This window comes from Bos mutus, chromosome 1, assembly GCF_027580195.1.
Source record: "Bos mutus isolate GX-2022 chromosome 1, NWIPB_WYAK_1.1, whole genome shotgun sequence".
NCBI classification, from domain to species: domain Eukaryota; kingdom Metazoa; phylum Chordata; class Mammalia; order Artiodactyla; family Bovidae; genus Bos; species Bos mutus.
This window is the reverse complement of record NC_091617.1, coordinates 72,902,471-72,923,484: the sequence shown is the minus strand read 5'-3', so window position 1 is coordinate 72,923,484 and position 21,014 is coordinate 72,902,471. Positions and strand designations below refer to the sequence as shown.

General features: G+C 36.6%; 1 protein-coding gene across 4 annotated transcripts in view; it reads left to right on the top strand.

Moving 5' to 3' along the window:
- OPA1 (OPA1 mitochondrial dynamin like GTPase) overlaps positions 1–21,014 on the top strand; it is an 86,942-nt gene that overhangs the window by 52,287 nt on the left and 13,641 nt on the right. For all 4 annotated transcript variants that reach the window (XM_005903389.3, XM_070371605.1, XM_070371612.1 and 1 more), the window contains 4 exons: positions 1,146–1,286; positions 3,070–3,186; positions 5,397–5,490; positions 5,970–6,080. In XM_005903389.3, the coding sequence (XP_005903451.2) occupies positions 1,146–1,286; positions 3,070–3,186; positions 5,397–5,490; positions 5,970–6,080 (463 nt within the window). The remainder of the gene's footprint in view (positions 1–1,145; positions 1,287–3,069; positions 3,187–5,396; positions 5,491–5,969; positions 6,081–21,014) is intronic.

The following is a 21,014-nucleotide window of genomic DNA, read 5'->3' as shown; positions in this document are numbered from 1 at the left end:
TGTTGAAGAGGAGAAATCCATGTTCTGAAAATTATTTTTTGCTTTTATATTGTTATTTTTACTTAATCGGGGTGGGGGGGGGTGCGGGATCCAGTCCTTTGAAGCATTCTCACATTGAGCTAAACTAATGGAAATCTTGGTCAGGATAGATAGGAGAGTAGTGGTCTCCTGGACACCCAGTGTGATGGGGACAGGTGGACAAGTGGAAGTGAAACAGGACAGGAAGAGTGGGAGGATGTCATGATTAGAGATTTCCTTCCTCTCTCAGACCAGATAGCAGAAGTTTAAGAAAACAGTGAAATTTCTCTTCATTAAATGTCTTTTAATGTGTCATGTTTTCAGAGAATAGTATTTAATAGTTTCATTTACAAGCCATTTCTTTGTGTTTAAGTGTTGTTCTTATGGGCAAGATGCTATGGCAATAACTTGTTTCGTGTAATTCAGTGAATTTGAAGCTAGTTTCCTGTACCATGCAATTTGGAAAGAATGAAAAACTGAAAATATAAAGTTACTTTGACACCATACACTAGTTTTGCTTTCAAAGTTATCACTAGTGTGTGTGTTTTCCTCATTTGGTGAAGAGATTATAAGCAATATAATTGTTTAGAAGAGACTTGAAGTGAATTTAAGAATGACAGATACCTCACAGAAGCAGTCTAATAATGATTTTTAATGAAAAGACTTAAAAAAAAACTATGACTTTCATATTTAATTTATGAGAAAAGGACTATGTCAACAGGCACAGGGCCTTATAGTCATCCAGTTCTTAGATATAAAGCATTCATAGAACATTATCTCTTCCCATGTATACAGGGTACTTTTTCCTAGATTGAACTCATACCCTAAGGTCAAGAAACGAAGTGCATAGTAAGGTGTCTGGTTCTGTAATTTGGACAGTAAAACATTTCAGCCAAAGTAAAATACAGTAAATAGGGCTAATCCCCTTCCCCCTGTGGCCCTTCATATGTCCAGGTTGTTTTGCATTCATAAGCCGTGCTGTTCTGGTCTTCCTTGTTTGTTTGATTGAGCGTGTGTCACCGGTCGTGCCAAAGTAATATATTTATTAAAATTGGGACTCTCTTTTTATAATTATGCCAAGTCATGAACTATCTAATAAACACAGTCCTCTTTTAAACATTTCAAAGTGTGTTCACAATGAAACCAAGAATGAACTGGAGAAGATGCTGAAGTGTAATGAGGAGCACCCAGCTTACCTTGCGAGTGATGAGATAACGACAGTCCGAAAGAACCTTGAATCACGAGGAGTAGAAGTAGACCCGAGCTTGGTAATAAACGTTGCTGAAAAGCATGAGTTTGCTTCCTAAGTCTTTGTTTCTTGTAGTAAAATGTTTTTACTTCTAATATATTACCTAGATACTTAAGTACTTAATTTGATTTTGATCATGGGTGCTTTTGCTGACAAAAAGAACTCAGTGATTTTGAGTGTGCAAAAATTTGAAATTTTATTCTCAGTATTATTTTTTTAAGTGTAATGCTTTAGTTTGTAAATGGGGAACCTGAGACCTAGAAAAGGGAAGTATCTGGGCAAATTTAGCAGTTAGGTCTGGCAAAAGGGGATGAAACACATTCAGATCTCTACACCACATTACACTGGGTCAGATTACAAAATAAAATTTTTGCTTGAATATAGTTCATTTATATGTATTTTTTTCAGTCATATGTATCTTAATCATACTTAATGTGTATGAGTAAATTGGATAATGTCTTTGAGTTCTATCTCTTTTTCCTTTCTTAAAATAAATATGATGCTATATAATTATAGTTTAGAGTAGTACTTTTTCACTTTCATGATGCTTATTTGGAGAAAGTCTTTAAGAAGCAATTGTGTTTCTGGATCTATATTCCCTGGTTAGGGTGTAAAGGATCAACTTCATTTTAATATTAGCTTAAGTGAATTCCATTGAGAAAAGTAATTCTAGTGGGTAAAATAATCATTAAGAAATTTCAAAGCCACACGTAAATTCTTTTTAAAAGTATTTGCTATTTACGTCTCTGCACTTGAGAAAAGAGTATACTTATTTAAAAAATTAACCAGAGGTCAGAACAAGAAAAGAAAACTGATGAAAAGAAACAGATAAAGCTGTTATATATCTCATTGTTTATAAATTGAAAATGAAGTTAAAGCTAGTGATTACATGCAGTTATTAGTTGAATATAGATGTAATTTATCCACATTAGTCCTAGTTCTCACTAACAATAAATTGTGTTTGGTTCGGTACTTTTGAACTTTATAAATGGTTAATACAGTAGGAGGGACTTTGTCCATATCTTAGGATGTGGATTGGCTATATATCTTAATTACTTTCTGTGAGTAAGAAAACACCAGTTTTTTCCCCAAGAGAAACTGTGTTCACTGAGCAAAGTACTGTAATCTAGATGGGCTAGATGTCAAGAGATGTGACTTCTGGTACATTTCCACTCCATTAGCTAGTAATACTGCCTCTAACAATTGGTATAAACTCAGCCCCCTTCCCAACCGCCAGATGGTGTTGGTGACGCTTGTTTACTTTCTCAACATTATCGTTGTCGTGCTCAAGAAAAGACAGTGGTGTAAGAGAACCTTGGACACTCTGACAGACTATATAGTAATAAAACGATGGGGTATCATATTGCTGAGGTAACAATGAAATTTAATAATGAGAAAGGAAATCTTGTTGGGTTGATGGACATGGTCTAAGACCAGCTTCCTAGTCTAGCCCTGACCTCAGTCAAGGCTCACAACCTCATTTGCCTCAGACACCTTAATTCTAACTAGGGGAAAATAATCCCCACCCTGTCTACTCTACTGGATTATTAACAATAATGCTTGTTAGAAACAGTACAAATTTTGAAGTACAAAGACTGTTAAGGAGTCAGATTAGTAGTAATCTAATCTTTATCTTGAAACAAAATTTTTAATGGATATAAACAGTTGACAGAATAACAACATTGCTGTTGTTTTTAATTTTTTATAAATAAACTTTGTATATGACTTTTCAAAATGTGTTTGACCAACCTGGAGGGTATACAGTAACTTTTTGGCCTTGGTTTTCTTCGTTTTTATTTTAGATTAAGGATACTTGGCACCAAGTTTATAGAAGACATTTCTTAAAAACAGCTCTAAACCATTGTAACCTTTGTCGAAGAGGCTTCTATTATTACCAGAGGCATTTTGTTGATTCTGAGGTAAGGTTTCCGAAAGCAAGGAGAAATGTTTTTAGTGATAGTTGTTTAAGTGCTTAAAAGTAACCTTGAGGTTTGGCATTAAAGTCTTTTGATCTTCTGAGAAAAAAAGTATGCATTATTTAGAAAGAATAGCCTAATTCATATTTTTTTCAAAGATATTTGCCACTTTGGTAGTAATTGCATTTTACGTGCTATCATTCCAGTGCTTGTAAAACTGTGTGTGTATAATAGGCACTATGCTACTTTTGAAAGACTTTTAAGGATTAACTTTATGTTAGAAAGATAAACTTTTCTATTTTGGAAAGTAAATGGAATAGGTAAATGTAAAACATACAAAAGTAAACAATAATTTATAATCCCCTTGAAAGTGAAAGTTGCTCAGTTGTATCCCACTTTTTGTGACCCCACAGACTGTATAGTCCATGGAATTCTCCAGGCCAAAGTATTAGAGTGGGTAGCTTTTCCCTTCTCCAGGAGACCTTCCCAACCCAGGGATCAAACCCAGGTCTCCCAGATTGCAGGCAGTTTCTTTACCAACTGAGCTATGAGGGAAGCCTATAATCCCCTTGGTGAGGTGAGGTGAAGTCACTAAGTCGTGTCCAACTCTTTGCAACCCTGCGGACTGTAGCCCACCAGGCTCCTCTGTCCATGGCATTCTCCAGGCAAGAATACTGCAGTGGGCTGCCATTTCCTTCTCCAGGGGATCTTCCCAACCCAGGGATCGAACCCGGGTCTCCCACATTGCAGGCAGATGCTTTATCCTCTGAGCTACCACATGTTGTATGTGTGTATATTTATAACATAATCATCCATTTCATAGTGGAAATAATAATATAATACATTTTTATCATGCTTTTTCTCCATTTTATAATTCTTTCTTTATATCATGAAAATTTTGCATTAACTAATTCTTTAAAGAACTGTATAAAGTTCTTAAAATGGACAATTGCGCAGTTTAATGTCACATTTTACCGAGTAACCCCTAGGTGGCAGTGTGCGTGTTAGTTGTTCAGTTATATGACTCTGTGACTCCATAGACCTAGGGTAGCCCCTAGGTGGCAGTAGGCTAATGTATTTGAGCATTTTCATGCAAGCAGAAATGCTTTTCAAAGTGTACTGAAAGAGCTCTGCTAATCAGCAGTCCTATTTGAGATCCATAAAATGTTTTTCTTTTGAGCAGCTTAAAAGAAAATTTTTGTTTAAATGTGACAATGTAAAAATTGACAAGTTTTTTTTGTCATTTTAATTGTTGGAATGTGGCTTCCCCAGTGGCTTAGTGGTACGGAATCTGCCTACAGTGCAAGAGACACAGGAGACACGGGTTTGATCCCTGCGTTGGGAATATCCCCTAGAGGAGGAAATGACAGCCCACTCCAGTATTCTTGCCTGGAAAATCCATGGACAGGAGCTTGGCGGGCTACAGTCCATGGGGCCACAAAGAGTCAGACACAACTGAGCAACTGAGCACGCATGCAGCTAACACACAATTGTTGGAAAGACCTCTTTGTATAGAATAAGCTTTATGTCTCCCTCTTTTGAGAAGCAGCATGCTAGCTTTTTTTTTTTTGAAGTATAATTGATTTTACAAGATTATATTAGTTTCAGGTACACAGTATAGGGATTCAGTATTTTTATAGATTGTGTTCCATTTAAAGTTGTTATAAAATACTGCTATGTTTCCCTGTGCTGTACAATATATTCTTGTAGTTTACTTATTTTATACATAGTTGTTGGTACTTCTTAATCCCTATTCCTCTTTTACTCCTCACCCAGAGGATAAGCTTCTTTTTTAAAATATCACTAATTTATTTTCATATGCATGTGAATTTCAAAAATGGCTTGAGTGCACATTCAAAGAAAAGAGGTTAGCCTGAGGACATATTTAAGATAATGTGATTGTTAGCTGAAAGTAAATGCTAATTAAGGATATATTTTGTGGACTTCTACTTGTATAGAATGTAACGAAATGCTCTACCTCCCAAGTTTACTTTGCTTTGTCATTGAAATCAAAACTATGTAGCTGTGCAGCGGATAAAACCCAAATCATGCAGAACTTCATAGATCTATACAGAAAAAAATCACTAGGTTCTCTCTATAAGAGGAATATGTATATTAGGTAAATCTGAATATTTTTAGTAGTTGTATGGGTTCATGATTGTGGTTTTCATTTTTAAATTGCATCTGGTAATCTTAACCACCTCATATTTCAGTTGGAATGCAATGATGTTGTCCTGTTTTGGCGAATACAGCGTATGCTTGCTATCACCGCAAATACTTTAAGACAGCAACTTACAAACACTGAAGGTAAGCCACAGAGGCACCGCTTTCTAATTTGACATCAAAAAACAGTAATGTTCATTTTAAATAGAAGGATGCCAAAATACTTCCTGAAAATTAGATTTATTAAAAAAAAAACAAACAAAACATAATTTGCCTTTAAAATATTAATGAAAATAAAATCATAATTGAGAATTATGGGAAATAAACATACCAGGAGTCTTTATTACCCAAAAACTCTGGTATGAAAGGGGTGCTAAGCATCATTTAGGATTTGGGGGAATCTGTACTTCCATAAAAATATTAGGGCTTAAGATTAAGACTATCTCTGAGAATATATAAAGTAGTGTATATCAGGTAGAGATTCTCCCTATAACTGAGAAATCTGAACTTAACAACAGATTTACCATGGTGAGAAAAATAAGAATTTGCTTTCTATATATATTGTTACCTTTGTCATTCTTGTATGTTCATAAAAATGGTGCTTCTTTATTTGCTTTAAACAGTCAGGCGATTAGAGAAAAATGTTAAAGAGGTATTGGAAGATTTTGCTGAAGACAGTGAGAAGAAGGTAAAATTGCTTACTGGCAAACGAGTTCAACTGGCCGAAGACCTCAGTAAGTAATCCTGCCTGCCCTCCATCTCACTGCCTTTTCCTTTCACCTTCCCCATGTCCATTTATTTCTCCATTTCATTGTAAACTTACAGAAAAGTGTATGCAAAAAGCTCTTTTCCCTTGAACTGTTTGAAAGTTGCTGTCCTAAAGTTCCATCAGTTCCAAGTATTTTAATGTGTACTTTTTAGAAACAAGAATTTTCTCCTAGCAGCCGTCAAAATCAAGATTTTAACAACAAGGATAAATTACTACATCTAATTTTTAGACTCAATTCAAGTTTCACCTGTTGTCCTTATAGCGTCCTTCCATATCACAAGATATTCCATATGCATCTTTTATTTTCCCTGACCCAGCTTCCCTTTTTAGTAGAATGATATTTAGAAATCGCAAAGAGCCAGACACAACTGAACGACTAAGCACAGCACAACCTTTAGAAATCAAGAGCTGGGAACTAGATACATTTATTGTTACTGAAATATCACTGCTCCCAGAAGTGCTCAGTGGAGCAAGGGAACAAATATGCATGTGTGTGCATATTTGTGTATGTGCACATATACACATATTTATAACTGTATTCCTAATCAAATACTGAGCTCATTCTAATTTTCTATTTTTCTGTAATTTTAAAAAATATTTATTGATTTGGCTGTATCAGGTCTTAGTTGTGGCACATGGGCATGCAGGACCTCTTGCTCTGGCTTGCGGGCTCAGCAGTTGTGCCATGGAGGCTTAGTTGCCCCACAGCACATGAGATCTTAGTTCCCCAGTTAGGGAACAAACCCACATTCCCTGCCTTGGAAGGCAGATTCTTAACCACTGGACCATCCAGAGAAATCTCCCCTTTTCCGTATTTATAATTCGTTTTTCTGATAATGAGAAATCTGGCTCTTAGTGTCCTTAATATATTTACTTATTTTGATCAGTCCTCTTACATTTAACTAAACTTGTCACTGTCCCCTTCATTGTTCAAATGTCCTCACCCAGCTCAGGTTCTCTTCACCTGACTCCAGGCCATCACCACAGTTCCTCCCCCTGTGTTAATACCCTTTCCACCTCATCTCAGTTGTGACATTCTGTGCCAGGATGCCCTTCCTGAGGGAGTCCTTTTAACTGATCTCATGCTCTGACACTGCCAGGCGTCTCTCCTCCTCCCTATCCAAGTACACAAGGACTCTTCCTCACCTGAATCCTGACCATGCTGTTGTAGAGATACCATTTTTGTTTGCCTGTGCTTTGGCACTTTGCACTGCCTGCCTGCCCTCCTCCATGTATCCTCTCCTCACTACTGGGCAGGTCACCACACCCTAATGTGAATGGCCTCTTAAACTTGGTCTGGCTTTAACACATATACCAGAATGCTGTGGCTCCCTATCCTCAGCCCTCAATCTCGCTGGGCCTTATTCGTCACTTTGTCACTTTGTTTTCAGGGTATAGGGGTCAGGGGGTTCTTTCCTGGGTGCTAGTGAATCCCTCACTTTAAGCTGTTTGGATTTCATGTTAAGATTTACTTAGATACTTCTGAATCTAAGGAAATCCATGAAAGATTTATATTATTAAATAAAAATACTAGTGGTCATTGCTTCTGTTTGCGTTAACCTTATAATAAGTTTCCCTTATTTTAGCTTCACGAAACAGTAGTTTTTCCTTTCAATGTATACTTAGCTTTACTGTCTATGAATTTTCTGATGTCCAAAAGATAGCACATGCTCGACAGAAAGCAGTTACTTAAATCTGAAAACAGTTTTTAAGCTGATAAGTACATCCAAGAAAAACCAGGCAGTTTTCCGGTCTTCCACCCTGTGCCAGAGCAGCGTGTTCTCCTCCACTGTTTGTCCTCTCCTCTCTCCTCCCAGCTTACCTCAGCTTCTTATTTCTTTCTCCTTGCCTTTTCCTTCTTTTCTTTAGGTAATCTTTCTTTGAAACATACCTCACTCTAACTTTTGTTTCCATCTCCTGTTGCTCTTCTTTCAGTTTTTCATGCCACTTTGGCAGTATAGTTAAGTTTGTGCTAACTCACAGGTGTGTACTTAAATCTGAGCTACCATGTACTTTGTTGTCATCGTTCAGTTGCTCAGTGGTATTCTGATTCTTTGCAACCCCATGGACTGCAGCGAGCCAGGCTTCCCTGTCCTTCACTATCTCCTGGAGTTTGCTCAAACTCATGTCCATTGAGTCGATGTTCCATTGTTCGATGGTGATGCCATCGAACCATCTCATGCTCTGTCTCCCCCTTCTTAGGCAGGCTATCTCCCACAGCCTTAACTTCCTGTGAAAGAGTGGTACTACAATAGTTCTTTTTTTATAGGATTGTTAGGGAAATTGGTTCAAAAAACATTTGTAAGTTCCTGGTTCATAATTTTATGCTGAATTAGTACTGTTCAGGAAGAGATGTATCGGTTTCACAGTGTATACAGATCTATTTCTTTCGTATCTCTTAAGAAATAGTTATCAGACAGTGAAGTACTTCCATGTGTTTTACCTGAAGATGCATTTTTAAGTGATTAGAAAATGATGTGTCTTTTCTCAAGTTTTAGAATAGTCTTCTTTTTAAAAATATTTATTTACTTGGGTGTGCTGCGGCTCAGTTGCAGCACGTGGGCTCTTTAGTTGGGGCATGCGAACTTTTAGTTGGAGCGTGGGATCTAGTTACCTGACCAGTGTAACCTAGGCCCCTTGCGTTGGGAGCTGGGAGTCTTAGCCAATGGACCACCAGGGAAGTCCCTTTAATAGAGTCTTGTGTAACCCCATCACTTTTCACTCCCAATTTGGTTATTTAAAGAAAGCATATTTCTAACACAAATTTGTGTACTGTTAAGCCAATTCTTATGTTTTCCTGCTGTTTTTCCTGAAAAAGTACTCATATGACTCCCTTGAAATGACTTACCACTTTTGTGTGTGTGTATAAATATATAATTATCATCATGTTTCTGTACCAGATAATGTCCTTGGAAGCAAGTGTTTGACCAGTGACTCAGCCTCATCAGTCACACTAAAGGAGATGAGACATGACTTTGTCCATTAGTTGAAAAAGAATCTTGAGAGTACCTTTTCCGTACTGTTTATCTTCAGTCTAACAGTTGGGAATATGGTCATGGATACTTTCAGCCAGAAAACTTTCAGAGTTTAATGGTTACTACTGTATTACACAGATCAAAGTTCCTAGTATAACATATTCAATTAGAATATGTTAAATTGGTTAATGAAATTTAGAGAAAGGGAAGCAGATAGGGCTCTGTTTTGTTTTGCTTTTTACAATTTGAAATGAATACAGGATGAAATATTATAGAAATTGGTACAAGTTGGATGCATCATGTATTTTGCCACTCTTAAGCTTGCCCATTTTCAAATCATTTCACCGCTTTACTTTGGAGGTTCAGCAACTGATGATACTTTAAGATGATTACATAAAAAATACTGTGATGTTCTTTCATTTTAAGAAGAGGTACCATGTTCAATATTGAAATGAAGCCACAAAACTAGAATTAGAAAGATGAAAGAAGAATTTACCTCTTCTAGTCCTAGAAGGCTCATCGGTTGAGGAGTCATACAAGGAACCCAGACTCTAGAAGCACAGTGGATTCCATCGGTGGAACAGGGAAAGGTCAGGAGGACCCTGGGGCGTCTTGAGGATGTAGAAAGTAAGGAAGTAGTTGAAGGATGATAGGGACATGTCAACAAGATACAGAAGCCAACGTGCAAAGGCTCCTGCTAGCCAACACTAGGACAATTTGGGCATCAAAGTAAAGAAGGACAGCGTAAGGAAAAAAGAGTAACTGTATGTTGGAAAAGACTGGTAATAGCCACCTTAATCAAGTGGTTAAAATAATATCAGTAATGGTCAGATCAGAACTATGTGATACCTTAGAGAATTCAGTGAGAGGAACCCAGTGTCACTTCTGTGATTTTCTTACCAAAGATGTATAACTTAAATTCAATCATGAAGATGCATCAGAAAAACCCAAGTTAAAGCACAGTCTACAAAGTAGCTGGCCTGTAATCTCTAAGTGTATCAAGATCGTGAGTGACAAGGGAAGACTGAGGAACTGTTCCAGCTGAGGGAGACCAAGAACAGGAAAACAAAATACAATGTATGTGATCCTGAACTGAATCTTTCTGCTCTGAAGGATGTTAATGGGACAGCTGGTGGGGATCTGAGGGTTACATGGTAGTCATATGTCAATATTATCAATTTTAAAAGTTTGATTGTTAGATTGAGATTGTTTAGGGAAATAATCTTATTTGTAGCTAACAGACAATACAATTGGGGCTTGTGAGGCATAATGACAGTAAATGATTCAGGAAAATTATGCTCTTTGTGGTATTCTTAAAACTGTTTCCTAAGTCTGAGAAAAGGATTAAAAAGGATATATCCTGATACAGGATCAGGGATCATTTGAAAATAATTTAGAGAAAATGAGACTTTTGAAAACATCATCTCTGAAGATGTTGAAAGACTGGGTCACCTCATGGATAATTTAATAAAATACATAACTGATCTTTCCACCTTAATCCCTTTTTTGCAATGTCTACTCATATTCACAACTGCCTGGTATCTGCTGTGACATTGATGAAATTCTTTTGATTTTGTAGTGAATATTTTCTCAGGATTTCTTTTTTATAGATATTTAAGTACAACATTAATTTAGATAAAATCCATTTGGATTCCCAGCATAATTTTTAATAATGTGTCCTATCTATTTATTGAAATAGACTGCAATTTTAAAGTGCCTTCTTTGGAGAGGGAAAAATCAGCATGTTATATAGCTCAATTCAAAATTTTTGTATAATCTGTTTAGGATTTATAAGATCTATTTTATGATTGTCATTATATAAAATAATATTGCTAAAAACCTCGTAGACTTTTTTTTCAGAATTTATTCTCCACTTCAGCCCAGAAACTGAGTGTCTGGGCACTGGTAACAGCCGCTGGTAGTGTTGCTCAGCTGAGTTTCATCAGTACAGCATGGGATTCTTTTGTTGTTTGCTCTATGAATATTGTATCAACAGTTAACTAGATTATTGTGAGTTTTTGGACCTTGATATCAGTTGCAAGGAGTTTAGAGCTTAGGTTTCTTTTTCAACTCTTATTCACTAAAGTCTGAGTTATACTTTTCATTCTTTGTGTAAATAATCAAAGAATCACTGATTCCCAATAATTAAAGGGGTATTAGCAGTCATTTAGATTTTCCTCTCCTTATTTTACAATAAATTCCTTTTCATTTTTGTATCAGAACTTGATTCTGCTTGTGAAAATGAATTAATATTTAAATACATTTCCTATGCCAGATATTAGGTTATGTGTTTAAAACGCATTTTCATATTCTCATAGGTACAGTCATTTTTTATCATTTATATATAATAAAGAAATAGAGTCCTAAAAACACCCACATCGTGGTAAAGCCAGGATTTGAGCTCAGGTTTTTTACTGTGCTGAACAATTTTTTTTGAGGGGAGAAAAAAACCTCAAGGCATTAGGCAATATAATTATATGAAATGGTCTTGTGTATTTGGAAACTTCCATAGTTCACAAGTCCCTTATGGAGTGGGTCAGAAAGATATACATACTAGTTACGATCATGATCATGGTCATCCTGCGTACTTCCTGTAGCACAAAAGCATTGCAGCTTAAACTTTCAAACAGTGTGAAACCTTTCACAGAATTAGGAAGTCTGGGTAGAAGAACACTAAAGTGTGAACAGTACCAGTAAACATTGAAGGAAGTTAATTTTCCTTATATGACTTGTAGACCTGTCTCTAAGTGCACTCAATCAGATTCCGCCATAGGTAAGTAGTATCTAAGTTGCCCAAAATCTAGACACAGCTTTTCAGTCTGTTGTGTTTATACTTAGAGACTTAAGATCCAACTGTAACAGATACAGAACCTTTACTTGAGCATAATGGCTGTTATTCTTAGTTGAACTTTTTTGTTGAGCTTGTCTAGGAGTGGGAGTGTTGAGATGTTTTATAATAAGCTTCAGTATATTTCTTCATATTTCTTGTATTTTACATGAAGAGAAGATAAGCTTCAGTCAAAGCCAAATATTTCATATTTACATCTCATTTACTAATGAAATATGAAAACAATCATACAGTTTTTACTTGGGCTACCATTGCACAGGCTTATTTTAATGATAATTTTGATGCCCTTAATGTTAAAAACAGCATAGATTAAAGAGGCTGGTAAATTAGAATTTTCCAATATCCGCAGCTTTTCTCTCCCATAGTTAATTTGCTCTGCTGACTCCCTACGCGAGGTGGCAACAGCTGGCCTTTTTACTAGAGCCCTGGGGATTAGAGTAGCAGTCGCAGCAGCATGCTCGGCCGCTTGCCTCTGTTGACTGTTCTTTATTGTTTGATGCCTGAGCATCTCCCAGACAGCCAGCAATTGTTTCTTAAATCCTAAAGTTTGTTTCTCTTGGGAGTATACAATGCTGGTGGGGCTCGTCTTTGTATCTCCTCTCTTTCCCAGTCTCCTCTTATCCTTTCTGTGCTTTCTCTTGATAATTAGAATGGGGTAAAGATACAAGTTTTGTATCTTAGTGTGCAGGAGATTCAGTTTTGATGCTAAAAACTTAGAAATATAGATGACAGATGGAAATTTCTTTTTTTCTGTGAGCTATCAGATAGTAACGAATTTTTTTTTTAATGAAAACTTTGTTCTTCATGATTGGTATACTAGTGGCTTTATAATTTAATTTTATAAATTACATAAAAAGGGAGCAACAGCAGAATGATCCAGTGCTACGTTTAAAAGCTAAGATTGGAAGAGAAATGCTCTTTAGCTGTTCCAGTTTAAGAAGTACCTTCATTATCTCTAAAATATAATTCTAATTTATAAGAGTTAAGTTTCTTCACACCGTGTTAAAACTTGGGTAAAAAGTAGTCAGAAAATATAAAGATGAGAAAAGCTTCAGCAAGAATAATTTTGTTCTTCATTTAGAAAAAAGAAATAGGTACCTCTTGAATTTAATTTTCATTGGTTCCTCCACATTCCTAAACTTCTGCCATACCTACAGAATCTTTGAGGGCCTTTGTGGATGAAAATAGCGGCCACACGGCAGTGTGAGACTAAAAATTATCCTTGAAAGATTATACTCAGAATCTGAAACTTTAAACTGTAGAAAAGGGCAGTCATATTTAAACTACCTTTCCCAGAGCCAGGGCTCTGGCATGTGTATTTTGCCAAGTCTCCGTAGGTGATTCTTGCCATGCATCACAATAGCTATTCATGCCATGCCCTCAAACCAGTACTCTAGAGAGTTCTTCATGTTTACAGCAGTACAATCTGCCAAGTTAGCAACTGGGGTGAAATTCTCATGTATCTTTTAGTAGAGTGTGATAAATCATGTGACTACTGAAAATTTGTTATTTGAACCATCATCTGTAGTAGCATGTCCATTTTGTTTCTGTAAACATAACCAAAGAAAATTAATTTTGAAGGGATTTGATTTAAAGGATAAGAGGATAGTATTGAGTTGTAGAATTCTAGGTACCTAGACAATCTTGTGGCATCATTTATATATAAATACTATTATTGTGAGTTTTGGCCAATAATTATAGAACCTCAGTACTGGTTTCTCATCTCTGCTGGCTTCTAGCATGCTTCTAAGCATTCTTTTCCTTTGTCTCTCTTTTTCTAATATCTCTCACTGTTCCTTTTTCTATGTCATTATTCTCTCTTGGTCCTGAGCTAGTGTTTCCTCCTCTCTGCTTTTTTACCTTCCTTCAGTGGTTAGAAACCTTACTGAGGTAACTGCCAGTGTTGTTTAATTGAGCATAAGGCAGGCTTCCCACTATAGACAACTGTAGATCAACCAAAATAACCAATTTAAGAGAGTCTTTTCATGTCTGTTATGTATGATCTCTTCTGCCCAAGTGATAAGCCTCTTTCGTAAATTCACCTTACTTTGTAAATCATACATTGTATATGTTTGCTGAATGTTGAATCATGTTGCTTCAATACAGACTCTTCATTAGCCCACTTCTCTTAACTTAAAAGAGAGGGAAAAGGAAGCTTTCTCATCCTAAGGAAGCGTTCCTCTGTGTTGCCAGGAAACTGCCATCTCATTTCTCTTGTGGAACAGCTCACATGTCCTGCATTCAGCTCTGTATCCACACATTCCTTTGCTCACATTTTGTGATCTAGCTTTCATCCCTAACAAAACACCTGCTTTCTAGGTCACCTGTGATGTCTAATCACTGGCCCACCCAATTCACCAAAGCGTTTTCATTTTTGTGTGTGTTTATTAGGAAGTCTTAAGTCAATTGGAGTATTTTTATTCTCTCTGATATTTAGTACTTTTTGGAATGGTTAGTAGATGTGAATATATTTGAAAAAGATTGGAATTTTTTTCTTCACTGCAGAATAAATAACTACTTCCTGTGTTATGTTATCAGTGTTTGAGGTCTTTCAGGCATCTTCTCAGGGTAAAAGTGGTTGAGTTTCTAAATTCTGCCTTTGTGAAATATTTTTCCTAGTAAAATGAAATTGACAAAGCAGCTAAGAAAGAGAGTGAAGAGTTATTTTTACCTTGAGTCTGCAGAGATGAAGTAGAGTCTGCCTTTGTGTTGTAGCCCAAAAAAGGGAAAGAGAGAGTGTGTGTGAGCTGACACAAAGAATAAAGTAATCCTCAGGGAGAGTCCTCTGTGTTAAGAGAAGTAGTTATTTACAGGCATGATTCCACACGATGAGTCCAAATTGTGTGCTTTCCAGGTTATTGATGAGAAAATTTAGACTCAAAATGGGGCTTTTAGAATCAAGCACATTTTTCATGCACTAAGTCTGTCTTTTAAGGACAGCATTGAAGGATATTGATAAATTGGTACAAGATTAAAAGGATATTTACTTCTCTAAAATCTTAAACAGGCTACTGGTACTCAATGCTTTACTAGCAAGTGTGTTCGTTTTGCTTAAAAGCCACATTTTTAACTGATAAAAGTCAGAATAAGGATAGGAAAGGACTCTTTAGTAATTTATGAATTGAATTTTGGTTATCATTTTAAAGTGGATTCTATTTATGTGTTACTGTGTTATGTGTTTGTGTGTATATTAATATGTATAAAAAAGCCAGTGCTCATATTTAAAACTAGAAATTAGGCTGTTCTCCCCCTTGTTATTAATGCTTACCACTCCCTCAGAGTTTAGAATGAAATAATATCTTTATATTTGGGATTAAACTTTGATTTGTTTTATTTTTAAATAATGTCTTTTGTACTATTCTGTCCATTCTGAGATGGAGAGAAAAATGGAATCTAGTCATTGAAAACTAAATCAGACTATGAAACAATCCATTGACATGTGTAACAGTATATTAAAAAATAAAATTAAACAGAAATGAATAATTTTTTTCAAAAATTGTCTTGAAGGACAAATTGATGGATACTGGTAATCTTTATAAAATACGGTTCTCAGAATAGTTGTTGGGGGAGGGCGTTAAGGGCAAAAGGAATTTTAATTTCTTTACCATTTTATACATTCCTTAACTGCTTCTTTGCCCAAATGAGCATAGTTCAGAATTACCTTAGAAATTTCATATTCTTAACTGTCATGTTCATAGAAATGATAAAAGCTGGTTTGTGATATGATAAATCTTAAGAGTGACTGATCAGATCAGATCAGTCGCTCAGTCGTGTCCGACTTTGCGACCCCATGAATCGCAGCACGCCAGGCCTCCCTGTCCATCACCAATTCCCGGAGCGCACTGAGACTCACGTCCATCGAGTCAGTGATGCCATCCAGCCATCTCATCCTCTGTCGTCCCCTTCTCCTCTTGCCCCCAATCCCTCCCAGCATCAGAGTCTTTTCCAGTGAGTCAACTCTTCGCATGAGGTGGCCAAAGATACCTTCCCAAATAACCTCTTGGTGATTGTGACACCAAGAGACATTTCACGGGCCCACGTAAGTGATCATTAATGTATCATCCTTTGTGGTGGGAAATTCACATTGAATTCTTCTCATTTCCTTCATGGATCTGTCATCTGTGAATGAATTGAAACCTTTCTTGTTGAACTAGTGAAGTTTTTAAGCTTGTGCAGCCTATTAAAGATAACAGATTTTGTCTGCTTCTTGTTAGCTGGTGTATGGAAATGGTCTGTTTTAATTCCTCTTAGAATTCTTTCAGCCTATTCCTTTAGTTTTAGTGCTGTAAGTTAGATCTTTTTTGCTGAGTCAAGGAATTAGTTAGTTAGTCTCTCTCTTTAATGGCACCACCGCATGGTACCAGTTCTGAGTCATACGTACCTGTTTTCACCCAGTACAACTGTCAGAATTTTGGGTGTTTTTGTTTTCATCTTTTTTTAAATCAGAGAACTAGTGCATATGCATTGTGTAAAATTAGAAAATATAGATGGCAGAACTTTTTAAGCTATTGCCACTGCCCAGAAATAACCACTGTAGCTCTATTCTAATAAAGTTTTTAATGTGATCTTAGGGCTATAATTTGTGTCACAAATCTGGAACACACTTTTCATGAAGAGATCTTGGATTAGCTTCCATCTATACCCTGAGTCTTCAGTTTGTTGTCATTGCTCCTATTTCTGGTTTCTCATCTATCAGAGTAGGCTAAATTTCTTTTTCTTTTCTTCATATAAACTTACTTCAGAAAGATTCATTGAGACGAATAAGGAGCATTAGTAAAAATAAAAACTATGATGCTCATTACTTCAAATAGATGAGGTATTCCAGAGGCTATCTTATAACAAAACATATACTAAAAATTACTGTTTTAAAGTTAATCTCCATCTGTATTTAGGACCCTGGCACTTCCTGTACATGCTTTTGCCTTCACTATGTCTCCCCTTCCTTCAGAGATGCTTGAAGTATTTGCTTCTTAAAACTGTGGGGTCAATTCATGATTCTCTTTCAAACAGGAAAGGATTTGAATGTTTGGCTACTGCTGCTGCTAAGTCAATTCAGTCGTGTACAACTTTGTGCGACCCCATAGACGGCAGCCCACCAGGCTCCCCTGTCCCTGGGATTCTCCAGGCAAGAACACTGGAGTGGGTTGCCATTTCCTTCTCCAATGCATGAAAGTGAAAAGTGAAAGTGAAGTCGCTCAGTCGTGTCCGACCCTCAGCGACCCTATGGACTGCAGCCTTCCAGGCTCCTCCGTCCATGGGATTTTCCAGGCAGGAGTACTGGAGTGGGTTTGGCTGCTACCTCCACTTTAAACCATCCACTCTCTTCTTAACTTTGTAACCTTTTATTCTCACTGAGACTGCTGACAATCAAGAAAGCAATGAGCCAGGCAAGCTTTAGGAAAAGAAAGTATTCTCGAGTAGCTGCATCATTAGGTACTTTGGAATCCCAGTCAAATCCTGCTTGGAACTTTTTATATATCCCTTAAATGTGTACAGAGCTTTACACTTTACACAGTTTCTTACGTTTGCCTTGTAAAGGCATATAAGGCTTATAAGTTATTATCCCCATTGTTCAAATGGGAAAATTTATGTTCATTGAGGAAAATGGTTTAGCCAAACACAAAAATCTTTATGGCAAAGCTGGGACTAACAACGTGTATTAGAGATAGTATGTTTTTAGATTTGTTTTGGGATTCTGTTCCTCTGGTCTGGGATTATGCTAGTGGGTGACTGTATATAACCAAGTTCATATAGTTTGGCTTCCTTTTTTATATTATTTTTCAATGTGTTGGTTTCCGACCCTGCTCTTCTAGTTAAACTAATCACTAACTCTAGAACAATAAGTTTGTCTCCTAAAGACATGTAATGATTTTATTCTTCAAAAAAAAATAACTCAGGCATATAAATCTATGCATGCTTATTGCTTTTTCATGATTATTCCTTTTCTGTAGAAGAAATTATGATTATAATTTAAAGGTGATTTTCTAAGTTAGTGAATGCATGAAATTAACTCTCAAGTTATTTTTGTTTTTGAGCTTTATTCTGACTTATGAAACCAATATCAGTAATGATACCTCTTTATAGGGTTATAGTGAGAAATAACTGAAAGCTTATGAAATCAGCCTAAAAAAAAATGAATGCCTATTAGTTCTCCTTGTGATAAAATTAATAATACTTTGTTCTAATGCAATATTTTATTTAAGAGATAAAATTATATTTCATTTTTATTTTTCATCTCACTTAATTCATAACTTTGTTAAAGTCTACAATTTTTAATTCCATACTTTACATTCTGCAAACTTTAGTTTGGTTCATAAATCAGAATTGCATTCTCCCTTCTTGTATTTTTTTCTTTTACTTTTAAAATTACATTAATGAGCTGACTGTTTAAGAATCATTCTCATGATTCATTCATCTGTTACTCCTCCCTTTTAAACCTTCAGAACTGAAGGTCTTTTGACAAACCAATATTTATAACAGTTTGACAGCAGGATGAGGAACAGCGTTTGTCTTTGTAACAGCTTGAAGAAAGACCCTTTCCAGGATCCAGTCATGCAGTTACAATCTTGACCTCTTTCTTATGCTGGGAACATACATAGAGCAGCACCTCCCATGTGTTTTCTTGTCCCATTGACTGTCCATTCACTTCCCATCTGTTTGGCAGTCTTAAAGGAACAGAAGGGGCCCTCTTCTTATAAATCTGTCTTTGCAAGTGATAAATGATGTTCTGTCTCTTTAAGAGCTGCCTGGGTGGTTTTCCTTTTCTTAAAATGTTTCAACATTGAAACAAAATTCAGAGTAAAATACGCTTTTAAGAATAAGAAGAAAATAGGAAAGAAAGAAATGATGAATTATTTTTATACTTTCTTAATTATTTGGGCCTGAATATCTTACTGGTCTTAAGGCTAGTGCTTTTTCAGCTTTCCCAATTAATTACCTATATCATAGTTGTTAAATTGTATTGATTTTTAGGCTTTCCTGTGGGCAAAGAAAAGAAATTATTTACTTTGAAATACTGTATTTAAGCTTTTTTGAGGGAAAAAATCAATATATTGTTAATGAGTTAGCATATAAAATAACTTCTAAATATTTTTTCATCATAATTTTGAGTTGATAGTTGTATGAATATGAAATATTTTATTACTGGATACAGAATTAAATAACTCACAGGAGATGATTATAATCTTATGGTAGAATCTAACTTTTAAAAAAATAATCATGAATCGTATAGAAATGTATGATTTTTTTCTATTGCTGAAAATAATGACTTTAAGTATAGATATTTATATCTTTGAGTTTTCTGAGAATTGAGCAGAAATGAAAATACTTTATTTTTTCTCTCACATAGAGATTGTTCATTTCAGTTCAGTTCAGTCGCTCAGTCATGTCCGACTCTTTGCGACCCCATGAATCGCAGCACGCCAGGCCTCCCTGTCCATCACCAACTCCCGGAGTTCACCCAGACTCACATCCACTGAGTCAGTGATGCCATCCAGCCATCTCATCCTCTGTTGTCCCCTTCTCCTCCTGCCCCCAATCCCTCCCAGCATCAGAGTCTTTTCCAATGAGTCAACTCTTGGCATGAGGTGGCCAAAGTACTGGAGTTTCAGCTTTAGCATCATTCCTTCCAAAGAAATCCCAGGGCTGATCTCCTTCAGAATGGACTGGTTGGATCTCCTTGCAGTCCAAGGGACTCTCAAGAGTCTTCTCCAACACCACAGCTCAAAAGCATCAATTCTTCGGCGCTCAGCCTTCTTCACAGTCCAACTCTCACATCCATACATGACCACTGGAAAAACTATAGCCTTGACTAGACGGACCTTAGTTGGCAAAGTAATGTCTCTGCTTTTGAATATGCTATCTAGGTTGTTCATAACTTTCCTTCCAAGGAGTAAGCGTCTTTTAATTTCATGGCTGCAGTCACCATCTGCAGTGATTTTGGAGCCCAAAAAAATAGTCTGACACTGTTTCCCCATCTATTTCCCATGAAGTGATGGGACCAGATGCCATAATCTTCGTTTTCTGAATGTTGAGCTTTAAGCCAACCTTTTCACTCTTCACTTTCACTTTCATCAAGAGGCTTTTTAGTTCCTCTTCACTTTCTGCCATAAGGGTGGTGTCATCTGCATATCTGAGGTTATTGATATTTCTCCCAGCAGTCTTGATTCCAGCTTGTGCTTCTTCCAGCCCAGCATTTCTCATGATGTACTCTGCATAAAAGTTAAATAAGCAGGGTGACAGTATGTGATATTGTTTCCCAAAAATGTTCTTAAATTACTGATTTTAAAAGCGCTGCTGGTATAAAAAGATCATTTTTAGAGTATTATAATATATTGCATGAATCAGCTTCCTGTGGTGTATCTTCTACAAACTAGCTTGTTAGTTTACTAATTCCCTGCCTTATTCCTCAAATAATTTGACGCAGCTTATAAAGATCTACCCTGTGCAAAAGGTAAGTATACTTAAATGATAAGGGTGGAAGGGAAGAGAAAATGCAGGCAATGGGATAATGTGAAACTTAGGATGTGATTGGTGCTCTTGAGGGTTCTGCATACTTTGCTATAAACAAGCTGTCAATTTAGTCTTGAGCTTCCTACTGGTGTTTACGAATTGGTCTCTGATCCCCTAGCCCTGTGTACAGCAAAGCCAATCAACTGACACTGGGTTGTGGTGAAGAAATGTTGTTGTTGTTCTGTCACTAAGTCATATCCAACTCTTTTCAACCCCCATGACTGTAGCACGTCAGGCTCCTCTGTCTTCACCTGCTCCTCTGTCCTCCACTGTTTCCTGGAGTTTGCTGAGGTTCGTGTTCATTGAGTCATTGATGCTGTCTAACCATCTCATCCTCTGCCACCGCCTTCTCCTCCTGCCTTCTGTCTTTCCTGGCATCAGGATCTTTTCCAGGGAGTTGGTTTTTCACATTAAGTGGCCAAAGTGTTGGAGCTTCAGCATCAGTCCTTCCAATGAATATTCAGGGTTGATTTCATTTAGGATTGGCAGTTTGAACTGGCAGTACAGGAGACTCTCAAGAGTCTTCTCTAACAATTCAAAAGCATCGATTTTTCATTACTCGATC